Raw genomic sequence first — 19,262 nt, forward strand, 5'->3', positions numbered from 1 at the left:
TAGTACATACATAACACCTTTTAAAGACAGAGCATTGTCAAAATGAAATATACAAATATATACACTAATTTCAAGTAATAAAGAAGAGAAAATGGAGAAAACATATTTCCTTATGTTCACTTGGCCCTTCAGGTTGAAAAGGAGAGTGAAAAGACGACAACTGTGAGAAATGAGGAATAAGAAAATGTTCTCACATATCTCATTTTCTCCTCTTCTCATTCATTTTTCTGTCATATTCCTGTTAAATTTCCTCTTTTACATGGCAAGTCAAGTAAACTAACCTAACTCAAATGAAACTTTTTATTTAACTTTTTCATTCTATTTTTACATTATAAAGATAAAATTTCGACCCACTATGTCCATTTTCCTGAATAAAATTAACTGGAAATAAACCAGTTATAAGGCAAACTTTTATAACTGAGCTCAAGTTAAGAATTCCTAAAAATGATTCTAGTACTGGCTTTACTTACCATAAATGATAATCTGTAACTATTGATACTAATAAAGAGAGCCATCCAATTATGCTTACTTTCTAAATAAGTAATCTTTCCAAACTACCAAATATACACAGACCTTAAGGCCCTATAAATATTTTAGCAGTACTCAATGGCCAGAAAAATGCAGAAGTTTAAAGGTAATAAGAGGAGTCAAATAAACCTATTTCAAAGACACTATAAGTAGAATAGATAGATTAAACAAGCTTATTGGAAGGTAACAACACAGCTCATTTGATAAAGCAGTTCTGAGAAATCCAAAAATACCATTTCTCTTTAAAAAAATCAAAGAAGCACTTGGACTAACAAGAAATAATGCACAATTTGGCTTGATCAAATACTTCATTAATTTTTTTCTACCCCCTAAGGTATTGCCCTTTTAAAATCTTCAAATAAAATATAACCTAATTGCTTGCACATGGCTACAGTTTGCACAGATTTTTATTTCAACAGTGCCACCTAGTGGATCAGTCAATACTTTCAACTGGTCAAGAAGTGGTTTCATCATCCTTAAAGGCTAGGAGTCCCCAAAGTTATATTTTCTGGTTCACAATATTCCTAATAATATTAACATTCAAGGGGAAATTTTATAACTGTAGTATAAATTATGGATTCTTATCCTCTGATAGGCTATTTCTAATAAAAATTAGATCATTTACAAATATTATTATAATACTTAAAATAAAAGTACCTTAGTGATTTCTTCAGAAGCTCGTTTGAAGTCCTGAACATTTCGACAGTAAAATCCTATTGTACAGCTAGGATCCATTTTTCGAAATGACATCTTTTTGGGAGAAGGGCAGTGGAATGTCTGCAATTTTAAAAGTTCTTTAGGATTAATTTATTTTATTTAATGGACTTTATATACAAAATTATCACTTCATTTAAAATTTGCTATCTAGCTATTCTCCAAACTATAAACATGCTTTCAAATGGTGTTTTAGTATATCCTATGCAGATGATCCCTCCCAATATCCAAAGTTGTAAAACGTAAGAGCCAACATTGTGTATATTCAGTTTACCAAATTTCCACCTTACATATAGTGCCATTCTGCAAAAGAAAGGAAATGTGTCAAAAGCAGGGTGCATTTCTAACACTTGCAGAAGGGACAAAAAATGCTATCTCTGAAAAAGACATGAATAAGCTAGTACAATGTTTAGCATCAAATTAGCTATTTCTATGAAAGTGCAATTAAGTCTGTTCGGTTAGAGATTTTTTAAATATTTATAAACCTTTGGATGAGAAAACCAAGACTTTGTAAACAAATATGCAGGTTCATGAAAATGTTCCATGATGATACGAAGAGGTCAACTTGAGAGTTTTAGTAATTGACACAAGCAGCACATAATTGCACACTGTCCTAACCCACTCTTCTACTGAGTTTTACCTCGAGTTCTTGTTTAGTCCCACACAGGATAAGGTGAAAATTGTTCTACTCTGGTCCTTGCCCTCTTCCCTTGGTTCACTCTTCTCCAGTAGTCACAGTGTTATTAAAGATACAAATGGGCCAAAAATGCTGCTCTAGACTCTCTACTTTTGCCAGCAGGCTGTGGCTATTAGTAGAACCTGGTTATCTTTAGAGAATGCAAAAGTAGGAAAGGGTAGAATATAAAGCTAATCATTCCAATCTTTCTTCCTCACCATGACACTAGTGTTTGGTTTAAAACATTTTTTAACTGCATAAATGCTCAGATACTTGTCCTTAAAAATCACTGATGCAACCAACTCTTTTTTTGTATGTATAAGAAAAAGAATGTTTATGTTAAAAAGGAGGGCCATAAAATATATATTCATATTTGCATAGGATATACAAAAATTAACAAGTTTAGAGAAAAGGGAGAAAACTTGGCAGATGGGAGACAGGTATGAGAAATTCTTCATTTTATATTTGTTAATTAAAGAATAAGCTCAAGAAATAATCTAGGCTGGATATAAATCCATAAACTTAAAATTTCCCTACATTTAATGCCTAAAACTAAGGAATTTAAACTTGAAATTATCTATAAAAAGGCAGAAAAATATAGACTTTCATATTTATATTCATGGTGGATCAATCAAAATCACTCTTTTCTCTCCCCCTACATATATCCTGTGATCCAATTAATGTTCCATATTACCACCAGAGGATATGCAGAACAAATATATTCAAAGTGTTTTTTTTCCCTTACCAATAGTTTAGTCATGTATTAGATTCAAATCCAACATCATGCTAGCAAATAACCAAACAAATGTGTTTTTAAATCTATGACTACTGTGAAACCCTTAGCTACTATGAAACCCTTACTGTACAGTAAGACTCAACCCAGCTAAACTGGAACGTCCATCTTTCTAATCAGTATGAGAACTGTCTTAGCTGGACTTTTCTAACATTGTCTTACTGATATTGTTTATAAAGAGATATTTAAAAACAGATCTGGAAAGGTATAGAAGAGCTAGGTAAATGTGGTAATTAACAATATACAGGAGTATTACTATTTAAGGCTTGGACAGTTCTAAGTCATATTTACAAAACAAAAATTACTTGCAATACAAGATATCTAACAATAGTCATTTGCCCAACTCTTTCCAAAGCCAATAATAAGAAATGCTTGATTAGTTTTTGCTACTTGGGGATAAGAAAGAAGAGTCAAAAGTTTGTATGGTCCAACAAAGTATTTTCTTTACTTGTCTACATGGATGCCCTAAATTATATTAAAGCATTAATTAAAGTTTCACTAAGAACTATTAAGACTAAATCAATATAGGCTTAGTGCTATTTCACTGTATTGACTCCATCACCATAGATAATAATGACAAACACTAGTTAAGCATAGTTATTTTCATATCTATAAAAAACTGTTTAAATTATTCACAAAACCACAAATATAAATCTCTGATGATTGAAAACTGCAAATTGCTATTTGGTGCTCCTACATGAGTACTAGGACTCATATTTCAGAGAGGCATTTTATACCATTTAAATCATATTGTTTGTTCACCCAAGAAGATTCTGAAATCAAACCAAGATTAATTTATAATTCAGAATCAGTTCTGTTTATTGTAGAACAACTTAGACCTTAAGGTATTTTCCCAAGTGGCATTACACAGCTGTGTTCACTCTGTGATAATTCTCTGTGCTATGGACTTAGATTTCTTTTTTAGTTTTTAAAATTCTCATGATTTGTTAAGAGTAGCAGCTTCTACTTAAACACATTTTAGCAAGTATCACTAGATACACTTCTACACTTACTGAAAAAACTGGCCGGAGTGAGTCAATTCCCGTTTATTTCATTTTCTAATACAATATTTATTCATTGCCTCAAAAAATAGTTACTAGGCACCTACCAAATGGTAGGCACTCTTCCAGACTTATAATATCAAAGAGTGGATTCTATTACCTAAACATACAAATAATACTGAAACAAATAATTTTAGGTGTAGCTCTGTTATTTTGGTGATTTATATAAAACTTCCCAAGATAACTAATTAGAGAATACATCCTTAATAAAAAGCACCTCCTACTCACTGCAGTTCACATGTGTAATTCATAAAGGGTACATCTTTCACTGAGGAATTCACTCATCTATCTACATAATCACATCACATCATTCTAATAGCTTTAGTGCCACTATGCTCTGAATTTACAAGGATATACTAAAACAGTCACCACTGTATACATCTCATAAAACCTGAAACTTGAAATTGGGGGCCTAGCAATCAGAAGAGACTAACATATCTATAATAAGGTTTTTTTTTAACCTTATTAGTAGAATGTTAATATTAAGGTAATACAATATTTGGAGAAGGAAATGGCTAGCCACTCCAGTATTCTTGCCTGGGACATAGACAGAGGAGCCTAGTGGGCTCCAGTCCATGGGGTCACAAAAGAGTCAGACACGACTTGGCGACTAAACAACAATGAACAGTACAACAATACTTTAATAACAAAATATTTGTATTTGTAAAGAGATAGAATCAGTCACTCTGAAAGTATATCAGAAGTAGCATGAAGCAATAGTTTCTGGTTTAAGAAAACTTAAATATATACACACACATACAGATACATGCCTGCATACACACACATATACATTATAAATATGTATAAGATAATGTATATCCACTAGTACTCTCATCCAAACAACTGAAACTCTGCCCTGTCCTAACTATTAACAATGAGAACCCACAGTTTAACACAGCCTCACTGCTAAATCTCATCTTAAATCCACTTTCTGGCATCTCGATATATAAAAAATAAGTGCTTCTGTGCTTTTAAGAAGTTATCTAATTTCACCAAATTTTACTTTACAAAGTCTCTTAAGATCAAATTATTTTCTATTCCCACTACCGCCCACTTCAAGCTTCTATTGACTCACCTGTGAAGGGTTGCAACTGTCTCCCAATGAGCTACAACCTTCCTAATATTGATTGTGTAGACATTTGTGAATAACAGTGTGAATAACATGGATATTCACTGACCTGGCATCTTTGTAGAGTCTCTCAAAATATCAGATGAATAATCTCTTTCTACTGGTCAAAACAGCCGACACTAATAATCTTTTAATGTGCCTATTTTAGATAATGCTTAGAACACTAGGAACAAGTTTCCATCTAAATCTCAAGTATTTATTTTTTAAGGAGTCAATTTGACACAGCCACATGGGAAATGTAACTGATAGGAATCGGTGCCACAAGACCACAAGGCATCAGAAACAGATTTCCAGTGTGGTTCACACAGTACAATTCTAGAGTGCCTCCCACAGTATTAATCAGTCAACCGGAAATACTTATTAACATTTATATGCAAAATATACTGAAGGAAGAAAGTAAAAAGCAAAGCTGTTCTCTGGCCCATACTTTAGTTGAGGTAATAGTCTACAAAAAATGTAGGCTGTTTTATAATGTACCACTTAGTACCAGATTTTAATCTTGTGCTTTATCCATCTTCATAATCTACCCCTTATATACTTATTAGGTATTAATATTAGCTAGCAAGCTATTATTAAAACAAAGTTCTAAACCACATTTCCAACTTGTCAAGCCCTGGAGAATTAGTGATCCATGTGCCACTTAACTGATTAAGATGACTTTAAAAGTCTCTAAGAGCATCAACTGGGAAAACAAGAACCAAAATCATGTAACAGTTACATTTCCCACTTATGTACTCTCAAAATTTTCTGAAATATAATCCTATACAAGTATAACTGATTCACTTTGCTGTACAGCTGAAACTAACAAAACATTGCAAATCCAATTTAAAAATTTTGTAGATGCTGGCTCAGAAAATGATCAACAGGAAGGAAAAGAAGACTTTAAGAAATCAAAGCTAAAATAAATATTAGAAACCCAACTAAAATTCATGGAAACTTAACTAGAGGCTAAGACTTAATTACTGAAATGCTAGAAATAATTATTAGACATTATTCTTGTTTTCACTGAAACTTGATTATATACTTAAAGCAAAATAATGTCACACTCCCCTTCTATCATTTTGTCATTCTAACCCAACTCCACTGTCTTCTCTTTTTCCCCCCTTTCTTTCTTTCTTTAAATATTTTAAATTCTTCAGAACTGTTCAGCTGTATATGTACAAAATTACTTGGAAGCTTGATCATTTATTTTGGTTGGGCTAGGATATCTAACAAGTTAGAGACAAAGATAAATGAAGAAGACAATGTATTATAAATTAAAATTCAGCAATAAATTATCTAACCTTTGACCACTGTATGTATTATGGCTTTGTAAATTAGTAAAATATTTATTATTAACTTGGAATACCATAAAAGCATAGCTGCTTAACATATCTCTGAATAATTAAGAGTTTGCTTCATATGGTAAGAAAACAGTACCAGCTCTTTATCCACAGTACCTCAAGAGGGAAGTCCTTTATGCTGACATCTACAAAAGATTGGCAGTAATGAGGATCCATGTAAATCAAACTGTCATCTACAAGGACAAAACAGAAGACAAGTAATTCAAAAAACACCTTATTATTACACTGCTTACAATCCAATTTCTATGTAGAATAGCTGAAAAAAATCTGGGAGTAACAGCTTGCCAGACTGATATTCATTGACTGAAACATAGGTTTGCACAGGACAGATTAACTTTTGCATAATCAAATATGCTTGTATAAGCAGAATTTTTATAAAGTGATGAGACTGTCATTTAATTTTGGGTGATAAAATTACTTTCACAAACACACAATTATATTCTACAGTTTGCATAAGAAAAATGTATTGCACTACTTTATCCTGACAGGAAGAACATATTGCTTGTCATTTTATCATCAACTAGCACCACTAAAACTGGTATAAGGTAAATATGTAAATAGCAACTGCCAAAATATGGCAGCAATGTCTTCTAAAGTTTAGTAAAAATCAATAAATTATGCCTTGTTTATGCAATAACAGAAATTAAATATACATTTTACAGAATCCAATTATACTATGGACCAATGACAAATGAATGGCTATGGCAGGACTGATGAATTTATAAGGTACTCATTTTGCTCCATTACTTATCCTATTTCTGGATGATCCTATGTTAATTTTCTGACTTTTAAAAGAAAACAAAGAATAAATATACTTTACTAAACCACTAACCTTGAAATCCAGCAAAGTAATATGACTGTTTAGGTTTGCCGCCGATAATACCCACACAATATTCAAGGCTTAAAATTCCCTGCCAAAATAAATTAATTCAGATTTAGGGTCAAGAGACAAATGATAATTATTCAAAACAACTAAATTTGTATTACTAGTAGCAGTAGTCCGAAAATTTTTCACCATCAGTTTTATTTTTATTACATATTCCCCCATGTTCTGAAACCCTTCTGTCTACCAAACTATCTTCTATTTAACAACATTAAACAATTACTATGTGCCAGTTATAAACAACATAACTATGAAAAGGCAATAAACATTTCTGCCAAATTCAAAACAAATGGCCTTTCAGTTAGTTGGTGCAACTTTGCTGTGATCAATGTAATATTTTCATCATACTTCTTGAAATGCTATAAATAATTATAAGGCACTGTTCTTGTTTTCACTGAAACTTGTCTTAAAACGACAAACTAAAAATCATTTTTAAATCAATGGCGTTCACTTGACAAAAATTTTGTGCTACTTCATTTGGAATAAAAACAGACTAATGAAAACAATCTAATCCAAGGAAAAGAATAATTATTATTATATTTAAAGTCAGTTTACTTTACTAATCATAAAATATCAATGATACCTCAATAAATCATTTAGTAGTTCCCTAAGCAACTACTTAAGGTGGCCAAACAATTCTTTTTTAAAATTAATTCATTCATTTATTATTTTGGCTGTGTGGAGTCTTAGTTGCAGCGTGGGGTACCTTTTGCTGCATCCCATCAGCTCAATTGTTGGGCTGTGTGGGCTTAGTTGCCCCGAGGCATGCAGGATCTTAGTCACCCTGTTGCTTAGTCACTAAGTCACGTGGGACTCTTTGCGACCCCATGGACTGCAACCCACCAGACTCCTCTGTCCATGATATTTCCCAGGCAAGAATACTGGAGTGAGTTTCCATTTCCTTCTCCAGGGGATCTTCCCAACCCAGGGATCAAACCCCATCTCCTGCATTGTAGGAGGATTCTTTATTGCTGAGCCACCAGGGAAGCCCCCTTAGTTCCCTGATCAGGGATCAAACCTGCGTCACCTGAATTGCAAGGCAGATTCTTAACCGTTGGACCAATAGAGAATAATTCTGGCCTAAATAATTCTATACTTAAAAAAAAAAATCATGTCCATGGAGTAGTCATTTAAAAATATGCCCAGTGGAATCACTTAATATCCATATTCTATTAATGTAGAAACTGTCAATAGCTTCTATATTAATTTTAGCATATATTATGGTAGAAAACATTAATAATGATAGTTTATTCTATAAACCCACAAAGTATTAAACAATAAACTTCCCTTCTCTTAAATGAGAGGATGTTTCAAAATCTAGAAGACACAAAAATAGACTGTGTTGAACAAATGCTCTTTTCTTTTAACAAGTAAACAGAACAGTTTTGTTTAAACTTAATTATTTCTTAAAAATAGTATGTGGTGGTTTACTGAAAAACACACACAGAAAATAAATCAAAAAGTAAAAATTTCTCAAAACACCAACACTCAGAGTTCATCATTAACCACATTTAGGGGAATACCTTCTTGACATCTGTCTATATTACATATATTCACATACAGATTTATAAACACAATTATATATATATACATATATATGTCATTATATAACATATGCCACTGAAACTTTTGTCACTCATGATCTCTTAAACATTTTCCTATCAATAACTATAGATCTATATTACAATGTTTAATGGCTGCAAACTCTGTATACTTTGTGAAAATGTCATAGAGGTGTTTTTTGTGGGGTAAGGAGAACTGCAACTGAAAAAATTAAATAGAGAAAAATCAATTTGGGCTTCCCAGGTGGCTCAGTGGTAAGCAATCCGCCTGCCAATGCAGGAGATGCAGGTTCATCCTTGGGTCAGGAAGATCCCCTGAAGGAAACGGCAACCCACTCCAGTATTCTTGCCTGGAAAATCCCAAGGACAGAGGAACCTGGTGGGCTACCGTCCATGGGGTCACAAAAGAGACGGACTGGACACAATTGAGCGACTAAATAACAACAACAACAAAAATTAATTAAGATGCAATTATACCAAAAATCTTGATAATAATACTTATTATTATTCTGTTATTATCATTCTACTTACAGTCCTATTATCCTATTGCGTTCCCCCAAAATAAAGATCTTTAACACAATTAGAGAGTGCCTTCGACCTGAGGCAATCTGATCAGCTGAAATACAATGTTTCTGATACAGGGACCCATGAGAAAGTAAAAGTTCTAAGTCCCTCAAAGTCGAGAGGAAAAAGAAAAAAACGCATAGCAAGAATCATCACACACTGTCAGAAAAAAGAATGATTTTGGGTAACGGAAGAAAGACTTTGATTCTTGACATCTATATTTCCTTTACAACAAAATAGAGCAGATTTAGCAATAAACACTTAGAAGTAGATTAGAAGCTAAAATGCCATTACATATAAGCAGCTGTATCTTTGGAAACTTGAAACACTTTTCAGTTCCTAAAAAAGCTTTTTCACAGTTATCTAGTGGTGAGAATTGATTGAGCTGTATCCATGAAGCAATAAATAAGACTGAAGTAATCAGTCAAAGAAGGAAAGTCCTAATTTGTCTTGCTGAAGAAAGAGAACATATTGGATTTTCCTCATTCCAGGTCCTTTTAAAAATAAATAAATAAATAAGTAAACTTCTTGTGGTAAGGAATGATAAAGCACCACACCAAATGTTTCTCCTCACAGAATGCAGCAGGAGATGGTACCATCTCTGAAATACCATGGAATTACCTTGGGTAATAAATTTAGATAATAGAATTGAATGGTGAATTTTAGAGAGCATGATGTACAGTGGTTTGGCAGGAAAAAGTACGACACTGACCAAGGAGGGGGAAGCAGCATAGAGAGCGGAGAAGAGGGAGGGGGAGTGCGTGGGGTGGGGGAGGCAGAAGCGGAGAAGGAGGAAACACAGAGAAAAGCGAGCAGAAATGAAAGAGGAAGAAGAGGACGATTACTTTTCTCTTAGGTCTATTAGACACACTATTTTTTTCAACTCCTAAATGAATGGCTCTTTACTCGATCTCATTATGGCTTTTGACCCATCCATCCTGTGACCAAGCACCACACCTAACATAATACCCACTTCACTCAGCCATTTTAGACACTTTTACCTGATAATCAAAAATTGTAAACATATTAATAGTTATTAATACTATTCTAAAAGTGGACTGTAGCATAAATTAAATTAGTAGAAGATCAAAGAAATGTTACATTTTAGGAAGTCCAGATTCTAGGGGGACACATGAAAAACAATGAAAGATCAGGTCTCCGTCAATACTTTGTTATCTGAAGTTGAACATATCACTTAACTTTTGTCATTTCTGTTTTTTTATAAAGACAACTGAGTTCCCAGCTAGTGTGAGGGCAAAATGAGATAAATCTGTATTACAAGTGTTATACAAATATCTGTCAAGCAACTCCTATATGCTAGGTACTAAGGATCACTTTAACAGCTAGCCGTGGTTTGTTTCACTACAATGCAGACTCCAATGAATCACTCAAGAAGATTACACAGTCCTGCCATCTGATAACTGCTCTCAATGCTGCCAAACAGCAAAGCCCTCAGCCAGATGAAGCTATCCACAGCCCATCTCACCAGAAATGGGGTTTTGGCAAGTTGATTCCAAAATTGCCACAGTTTCTGATCTTCTCATAGTAGTAGAGAAGCAGGCAATCCATTTTAGATTTGGTTACAACGGAGACATAACAGCATGCCAGAAGTCTCAAAGCCCCCATGAAATGGTTCATAACTTCTCACATTTCACCAATAATTCTACTAAAGAGTCCACGTTAGAAATCAAAGCCCCACTTTTATCTAGTGGATTCATAAGTTACTGATTACAGTGGCGCCAGTGGTAAAGAACCCGCCTGCCAATGCAGGAGACCATCAGCGATATGGGTTCCACCGCTGGGTCAGGAAGATCCCCTGGAGAAGGGCACGGCAACTCACTCCAGTATTCTTTCCTGAAGAATCCCATGGACAGAGGAGCCTGGTGGACTACAGTCCACAGGGCTGCAAAGTGTCAGACATGACTGAAGCAACTCAGCATGCACACACTGCTATTATTACTAACAAGTAGCCTGCAAATTTTTATTAACTATTAGGAAAAGCCAAGATATCAGCTAGAAGACTTGAATATACCATATATTGAAATGAACTGCTCTAGATTTTTAGAATCAGTACAATCTAGAGTGAGGATACATGTTCTACTTATATACATTGGGACCACAATATGGGACTATTATTGTGTTTCACATGAGATACAAATCTATACTTTATTTCAAGACTACTATATGCCATGACAGTCCATTCAAAGAGGAATTCCATCTCTGGCCTTGATTTTATTAAAACTAGGCAAATAATATAAATACTAAACTTTCAAACAGACTATTTCAAAAGTTGAAGTTTTGTGACAAGATAACCTAATTAGACAGGTTCTTTTGAAAAAAAAAAAATTACGTGTTCTGAAATAGAACAGATTTGTAGCTGGTTAATATAAGGAAAACAAAGTTGGAACCTCCCCAACATTATCTTCATCATGTCTGTCTATATAAATAAGTGTTCTACCTACTTATGGACCTTATGATAGCACATGAAACAAAGTAGAAGATAATGCAGCAGTAATTTTAAAAACTCATCTTGTTTCAATAGTTACCTAGATAGTTTAATGTGGCCTTATGAATAAATAAAGGTACATACATTTAAAAATCACACATAAGAATAATGAGAACTATAGACATATTTCAGATTATGATTATTGCTGCTCTGTATCCCCTTGATTAGCTGCAAAGATTAAAAGGCTTTTTATTTTGTTATAGAACACCTATTCTTCAAATCACAACTGATCTTGTAATACTGAAATTTAAAATCTATAATGTCAAATTTTATAACGTACAACTATAAAACCATCAATCTACAATTATAAAATCATTCCATTTCATAGAAAAAAGATTGCAAATCTTCTGTATTTTTCATGTTAACTAGCATTGCCTTCAAAAAATTTTAGTTCTTATTTCATACCTTGACAAAATCTAAATAGTCGGCATTGGTTCTTTCTCCACCAAGTCTAACAGGAACTAGAATAATAACAGCTTTGTCATTTGTATTATCAGAGGCCATGGAAGTGCACTGTTTATCAATTACATCAGAACTGTAAACTGAGAAAAAATACAATTAATACATATTGATTTTTAAAAAATAATTTTCAGAAACACTTGTACCCTAATTTTCCTCCCAACAATGGCCAGTCATGCAATTTCTAACATCATTAAGAAGGTCTCAACGAGTTGAAAATTACCCACATCCTTCATGCATTCAATAGATATTTATTATTATATGGCACTGAGTCTTCAGCAGTGAGCAAAATGGAGAAAAACCCCTGCCCTCATAGAGCATATCCTCTAACACAGAGAAGTAAAATATAAGATAAGACAGATGGTAATAGCTGCTCTGAAGGAAAACAGAGGGGAAGAAAGATGGATAAAGAAGAGTCAAAACGGAGCACAATTTAAAATAAGCTGGTAGGGAACTCAAGACTTAAAAGAAAGTAATAAACCAAGAAGTGCAGATACCTGGGGGAAGAGATTCCAGATAGAAAGATGAGCAAGTGCAAATGTCTTAGGGCAGAAGCACGGAGAGCTTGTTCCAGGACCAAGAGGCCAGTGCCTCTGGAGGGACTGAGTAAGGGTACAGTAGTAGATAATGAGGTTAGGAGATAAGGTTACAACTTGAGAGAGAACAAAGACAGATGGTAGGAAATCTTAAAAAGCTATTATAAAGACCTCAGTTTTTACTTTGGGTAAAATGGTAAGCCACTGAAGAGTTTTTTAGGAAACAAATGTCCTGATCTGGCTTTATATTTTATCAATGTGGCTCCTGTGTTTATTAACACAGGACTGCAGAAGGCAAGGGCTGAAACAGAGAAGTTAGGAAGGCACCGCAAGAATCCAGCAACAGATGATGGTGGCCTGAACAAAGGCAATAACTGTCCAGATGCAGAATGGTCACAAGATGATCATGAGGAGGTGGTGAAAAGTGATATGTTAAACATAATATACGAGAGGAAAAAGGAGTCATAGATGATTGGTGTGTTTTTGATATAAGCAAACAGAGTAGGAGAGCTGCCATTTACAAATAGAAGACTGTAGGAAGGGAAAATATAGGAAGGAGACATGGGAATTCAGTTTTAGACATGCTAAGCTTGAGATATCTACTATATACGCAAGCAGGGACAATGAGTAGGCAGTTAAGGACATAAAAGGCCTCTATCTGGGGACAGGTCTGAGATGGAGCTAAAAATTTGGGAACTGACAGGAGACAGATGGTACTGTAAAGCCACGAGATTGGGTAAATCCAAATATGTACACAGACTGTGTACCTCCCATAGTCAGTCTACACCAAAGCTACAAAAATGGAAAAAAGTTCTTTCTATGTTTCAATTCATCTTACTTTTGCCAAGCTACTCAGTAAAACTTCTAATTATAAATCATTAAATTCTCTCACTTTTCTGAGACAGCACACACATGACCATTTCTATCTTTGACTTTTCTGAACTAATACATACTCCAATCAAATGGGTTTTTCCAAAGGACTACTCCTTCAGAAACAAATATTGTTGCAAAAAGACAAAGTAATAATATTCCCTTGGCATATACAACAATTTCTTCCTTATCAAGCACTTCTTACTCTTCAATTTCTTCTTACTCTTCAATTTCATTCAATACACATTTATTGAGGGCCAACTATTTATTGAAGCTTTCTATGTCAGGGAAATATAAATGCAAATAAGATCCTTAATTCACAGTTTCTACCTCAATGTTTCGGTATTTTTCCTCCACCTTCAACACATGGAAGGGCTATAAAACAGTCCAAAATTCCATAACAGAGGCTCACCACAGTAGTGATTCCCAACGAAACAGTTCAGGTACTTTCCCCCTAACGCTGATCTACAAGGACTTACAGATAAGCACAAGGTGTTATTAAAAGTGAATTACAAGTGCAATATTTAATATAAGTATTTCCACAATGTTACAGAACACAGAATAATAAACTAGTTCTACCTGACAGAAGCTGGAAAAGGCTTCAGAGCATGTTCTTAAAGAATGAGTAAGAGTTAATAAAAAGCATTTTAATAATAAGGGGCATTCTAAGCAGAGGCAATAATATCAGCAAAGACATGGAAAAAAGGTAATGATAGTATATGCAAAGAATGGTGTGCAGGTTGATGGTACCGTGGTATACCAGCATGCAAGACAGTTGACAGCTGATGCTGGAAATGTAGGTCAAGACAAACGGTAAAGGACTTCAAGTGCTTTATTTTAAATGCTACAATAACTTCAGACTGGAGTTAATAGACAGTCATAGGTTTTCAAATTAAGGGACATGATCAATTTCTTTTGACTAAATGAATGAGAAATAGAAAAGGAAGATAGGGAAACCATGTTCAAGTTCTAGTTAGAGATAAGGGTCTGATCTGTATCAATGAGAGTGAAGAAGAGAGGACAGATTTCAGAACCATTTTAAGTATAAGTTGTTAAGCCTTTGTTGACTACCTAGACATAAGCAACAAGAAAAGAGTCAAGAATAAGTAAGCATACATGTGGACATGATACTATCAGTGAAAATAGAAAGTAAGAAAGGAGCCACGTACAGAGAGAAGTGATAGGTTTAATTTTAAATGTGCTGAATTTGAAGTGCTTGTAGAACATCTAAATGGAAATAGTTAAGGATGGCAGAAAATACAGGTTACCTCATATTAACACAAGTAGCACTAGAAATGCAGTTTTAAAAGTCCTAGTATATAGAGCATAGTACTAACTATTTAAAGCCATGGAAAAATATGTAATTACAAAGGAAAAGAATACAGAATGAGAGGAAGAGAAAATGAATAGGAAGTGGAGCTTCTAAAAACACTAATGAAAAAAAACTAACAAAGATGAGGGAATGGCAGGGAATTAATTATTAATTGACTCTGGCTTCACCTAATTTCTAACCTCAAAATCAATCAAAATGCACTACAGTAATATAAACTCTCCCTTTATAATTTTAAATATCAGTGTTCAAAATTTTAGATATCTACTTCAAATTACACAAACCACCTAGATATTGAGTAGCTTTCTGTTCTTTAATTAACAGTATGTGACACTAAAGATCAAAGCTGATTGATATCAATTAAAGTGCAAAAGGAAAATTCATAAATTATTTAATGACTAATTGTTGAAGTACATCCTTTGGCTTAATTAGAACTCTTAACACAGTACATTTTATTTATAAGATTTCCTACCTGAAAAACAAATATAGTATCTGCAAAATTCATACACTCGTCTGAAAACTTAAAACTTTCATGTTCATATGGTTATAATCATGGCTTATCAGTCTTTCTTAAAAATCTAATTAACCTTAACAAAAGCCCAAACAAAATGCATGTGTATTTGCTAACTATTATTTCCATACTATCAGCACTAGTCAATTACCAGGGTACTCTCAAACCTCTTATAAACACCCTTATATTAAACATAATTAAAGTATAACAACTTTCCCCAACATTAACATACTTTGTCCTGTTGAAAGCATTTCTATAAAAAATAAATAATTTTATTTTGAAGGCACTTTATTTTATCAGGAAATTAAGGTCTCTATTTTATCCCCAACAGAGTTTCAAAATTGCTATAAATACCGGTCATTAAACAGAAGACCCAAAACAATAAAACAAAGCTACATTCTGGACAATACCTGCATCATGATCAGATGATTTACTGAAGGACTAGTAAGAGACAAATCAAACTGAGAATTTTCCTCCCTTGAAACAAATCCACCAATGAGGAAGTACTTCAGAAATGCAGACCAAGTATATACTTATGTTAAATTTTCCCACCTATCTTTTTTTAAGTAGCCTTTTTAAATACTGAAATTTTCCTCAAGAATTTATTTTAATATTGCAACTTATAATTCATAGTATATATTCAATCAAGAAATATTTAATAAGTGCCTACATAGGGTGCCATGTTGGAACAAAAATGTGAAAACATGGTCCCCACCTTCATAATCATTTACAGTATAATTGAGATAAGCTAAATACTTTTGAAAAATCTAATTATAAATGGTGTTGAGACAACTGTACAGCCATATGCAAAAGAATAAAACTGGACCACCATCTTATACCATACACAAAAATTAAATCAAAATGGACCATCAAAGATTTGAACATAAGACCTGAAACCATAAACTCCTAGAAGAAAACAGGAAGAAAGCTCCTTGACATTGGTTTTGGTAATAATTTTTTTAACTGGGCATCATAAGGCAACAAAAGCAAAAATAAACAATGGCAATACATCAAACTAAAAAGCTTCTGTTACAGTAAAGGAAAACATCAACAAAATCAAAAGGTAACTTACTGAATAGAAGAAAATATTTGCAATCACATATATGATAAGGGGTTAGTATAAAAAATATACAAAAATATTTGTATATAAAATATATAAAGAGACTCATACAATTCAGCATCAAAAAAACAAGTAATCCAATTTTAAAATGAGCAGAAGACCTGAAGAGACATTTTTCCAAAGAAGCCATACAAATAGCCAACACATACATGAAAAAGTGTTCAACATCACTAACCATCTGAGGCAAATCAAACCACAATGAGATACCATCTCACACCTGTTAAAATGGTTATTATCAAAAAAGACAAGTAACAACAAATGTTGAGGATGTGGAGCAAAAGGAGCCCTTGCTCACTGCTGGTGAGAATGTAAATTAACACGGCCACTATGGAAAACACTTATAGTAGTTCTTCAAAAAAATAAAAATAGAACTACAATATGATCTAACAATTCTACTTCTAGGTATTTATATGAAGAAAACAAAACCACTATCCAAAAAGATAAATGCATCCCCTTATTTTCTGCAGCATTATTTACAATAGCTAAGGTATGGAAACCACCTAAGGGTCCATCAATAATGAATAAAGAAAATGTGGTGTATGTATATGTGTTTTTTATATATATATATTATATTATTTAGCCATAAAAAAGAATGAAATCTTGCCATTTGTGACAACATGGATAGATTCTGAGAGCATTATACTAAGTATAATAAGTCAGACTGAGAAACACAAATACTGTATCATCTCACTTATATGTGGAATCTTAAAAAGCAAAACAAAATGAATGAAACACCAAGCTCATAGATACAGAGAACAGACTGATGGTTGGCAGAGGTAGAGCGAGGGGGCAAAAAGAGTGAAGGGGGTTAAAAGGAACAACTCCTAGCTATAAGAAAAATAAATTATAAGGATGTAATAAACAGATGGGGACTATAACTAATAATATTATACTGTACATTCAAAAGTTTTCAACACACACAAAATCTTGTAACTATGTATGGTGCATCAGAGAATGAGATGGCTGGATGGCATCATCGATGCAATGAACATGAACTTGGGCAAACTCCAGGAGACGGTAAGGGACAGGTAGGCCTGTCAAGCTGCAGTCCATGGGATCACAAAGAGTCAGACAACAGGACTGGACAGAATGGGACTGGACAGTCCAACGACTGGACAATGGGAATGGAATGGACAGAATGGATGGTGATGGATGCTAACTAGACTTACTGTGATCATTTCACAATATATACAAATACTGTTGTACATCTGAAACCAATGCAACATACAAATTTGTACATACAAATACAAATTATGCTGTACATCTGAAACTAATGTAATGTTATATATCAGTTATACCTAAATTTTAAAAAGGACTAACCAAATAAGTGGATGAAAAGTAGAATTATATAGTAGATTCCTCACCTGTACAATCTTGTGCAACATAAATAGTTATTCCTTTTAAGTCTGGGTGTCTTGCTTCTTCAACTGCTTTTCTAAGAAAATAACAAGCATTATCCTTTAAAATCTTAACATTTCCAGTTAATAACTAAAGATTTCATTTAAAGAAAAAGAAAGCCAACATTTTCTTGACTTTCCTATTTACCCTTTAGTGTCTGCTTTCAAAACTATTACCTGAATGGTATTTTAAAAAAATCATGTCAATTTTTTCAAAGTAGAATATTCCTCTAAATTACTCAAAGAACATAAAAACATAAGTTTAAAATTTTAAATTCTTGGGTATATGGCATGAACTCTACCCAGTCTTCCCAAAGAGAATTTCTCTCAAACTCCCCTGGCTATATTAAATGCTTTCTAAAAAGTGCTATTACAAGACGCTTCAAGGTTTGCTTCATATTAACTCATATTAAGTGAAAGGGAAAGTTGCTCAGTTGTGTCCAACTTTTTGCGACCCCATGGACTGCATAGTCCATGGAATTCTCCAGGCCAGAATACTGGAGTGGGTAGCCTTTCCCTTCTCCAGGGGATCTTTCCAATCCAGTGAGAATACTGGAGTGGATAGCCCTTTCCCTTCTCCAGGGGATCTTTCCAATCCAGGGATCAAACCGAGGTCTCCTGCATTGCAGGCGGATTCTTTACCAGCTGAGCCACAAGGGAAGCCCAAGAATGCTGGAGTGGGTAGCCTATCCCTTCTCCAGCAGATCTTCCTGACCCAGGAACTGAACCAGGGTCTCCTGCATTGCAGGCGGATTCTTTACCAACTGAGCTCTGAGGGAAGCCCATTACATTACTGATTAGCAAAATATGATTGTTCTCTAGGACACTTAAGAAAGTTTTTTATCTTTTCTTTAAACAATAGCATGACTTTTTTCCTTCATTCAAAAACCTATAGGACCTGAACAGATGAATTTCCTACTTTCAAGTCTTAGAATTCTGTAAGTAAAACTGCAAATTGAAAAATATTTCCAAGTGAATATAATGCTATATTTCCAAGTGAATATAATGCCCTCAATGGTTCACAAGATATGAAAAAAAAACATAATATCTGTAAAAGGAAATTATACAAATTGTAGAAAAATACTTTTATTTAACTGTATCTTTATATTTTTTAACTTAATATGCCTTATTTTGCATGTTTTTATGTGCTAGTATAAAAGAGGGATGGAAAATTATGGCCCACAGTTCAAACATGAGCTGAGGCCTGTTTCTGTACAACCTGAGGCTAAAAAATGGTTTTTGGTTTTCAAAGACTGTAAAACAAAAAAATTTAAAAATGA

At 33.7% G+C, this 19,262-nt stretch overlaps 1 protein-coding gene across 8 annotated transcripts in view; it reads right to left on the reverse strand.

Annotated features, from left to right (window-relative positions):
* Positions 1–19,262, reverse strand: part of ATG4C (autophagy related 4C cysteine peptidase) — a 96,934-nt gene that overhangs the window by 23,656 nt on the left and 54,016 nt on the right. For 7 of the 8 annotated variants that reach the window (XM_020885526.2, XM_070468050.1, XM_020885516.2 and 4 more), the window contains 5 exons: positions 17,950–18,020; positions 12,165–12,301; positions 7,077–7,155; positions 6,341–6,417; positions 1,186–1,305 (listed from right to left, as the gene is read on the reverse strand). In XM_020885526.2, the coding sequence (XP_020741185.1) occupies positions 1,186–1,305; positions 6,341–6,417; positions 7,077–7,155; positions 12,165–12,301; positions 17,950–18,020 (484 nt within the window). The remainder of the gene's footprint in view (positions 1–1,185; positions 1,306–6,340; positions 6,418–7,076; positions 7,156–12,164; positions 12,302–17,949; positions 18,021–19,262) is intronic. The other variant, XM_070468053.1, reaches the window with a different exon arrangement.

Source organism: Odocoileus virginianus, chromosome 5 (assembly GCF_023699985.2).
Source record: "Odocoileus virginianus isolate 20LAN1187 ecotype Illinois chromosome 5, Ovbor_1.2, whole genome shotgun sequence".
NCBI lineage: Eukaryota > Metazoa > Chordata > Mammalia > Artiodactyla > Cervidae > Odocoileus > Odocoileus virginianus.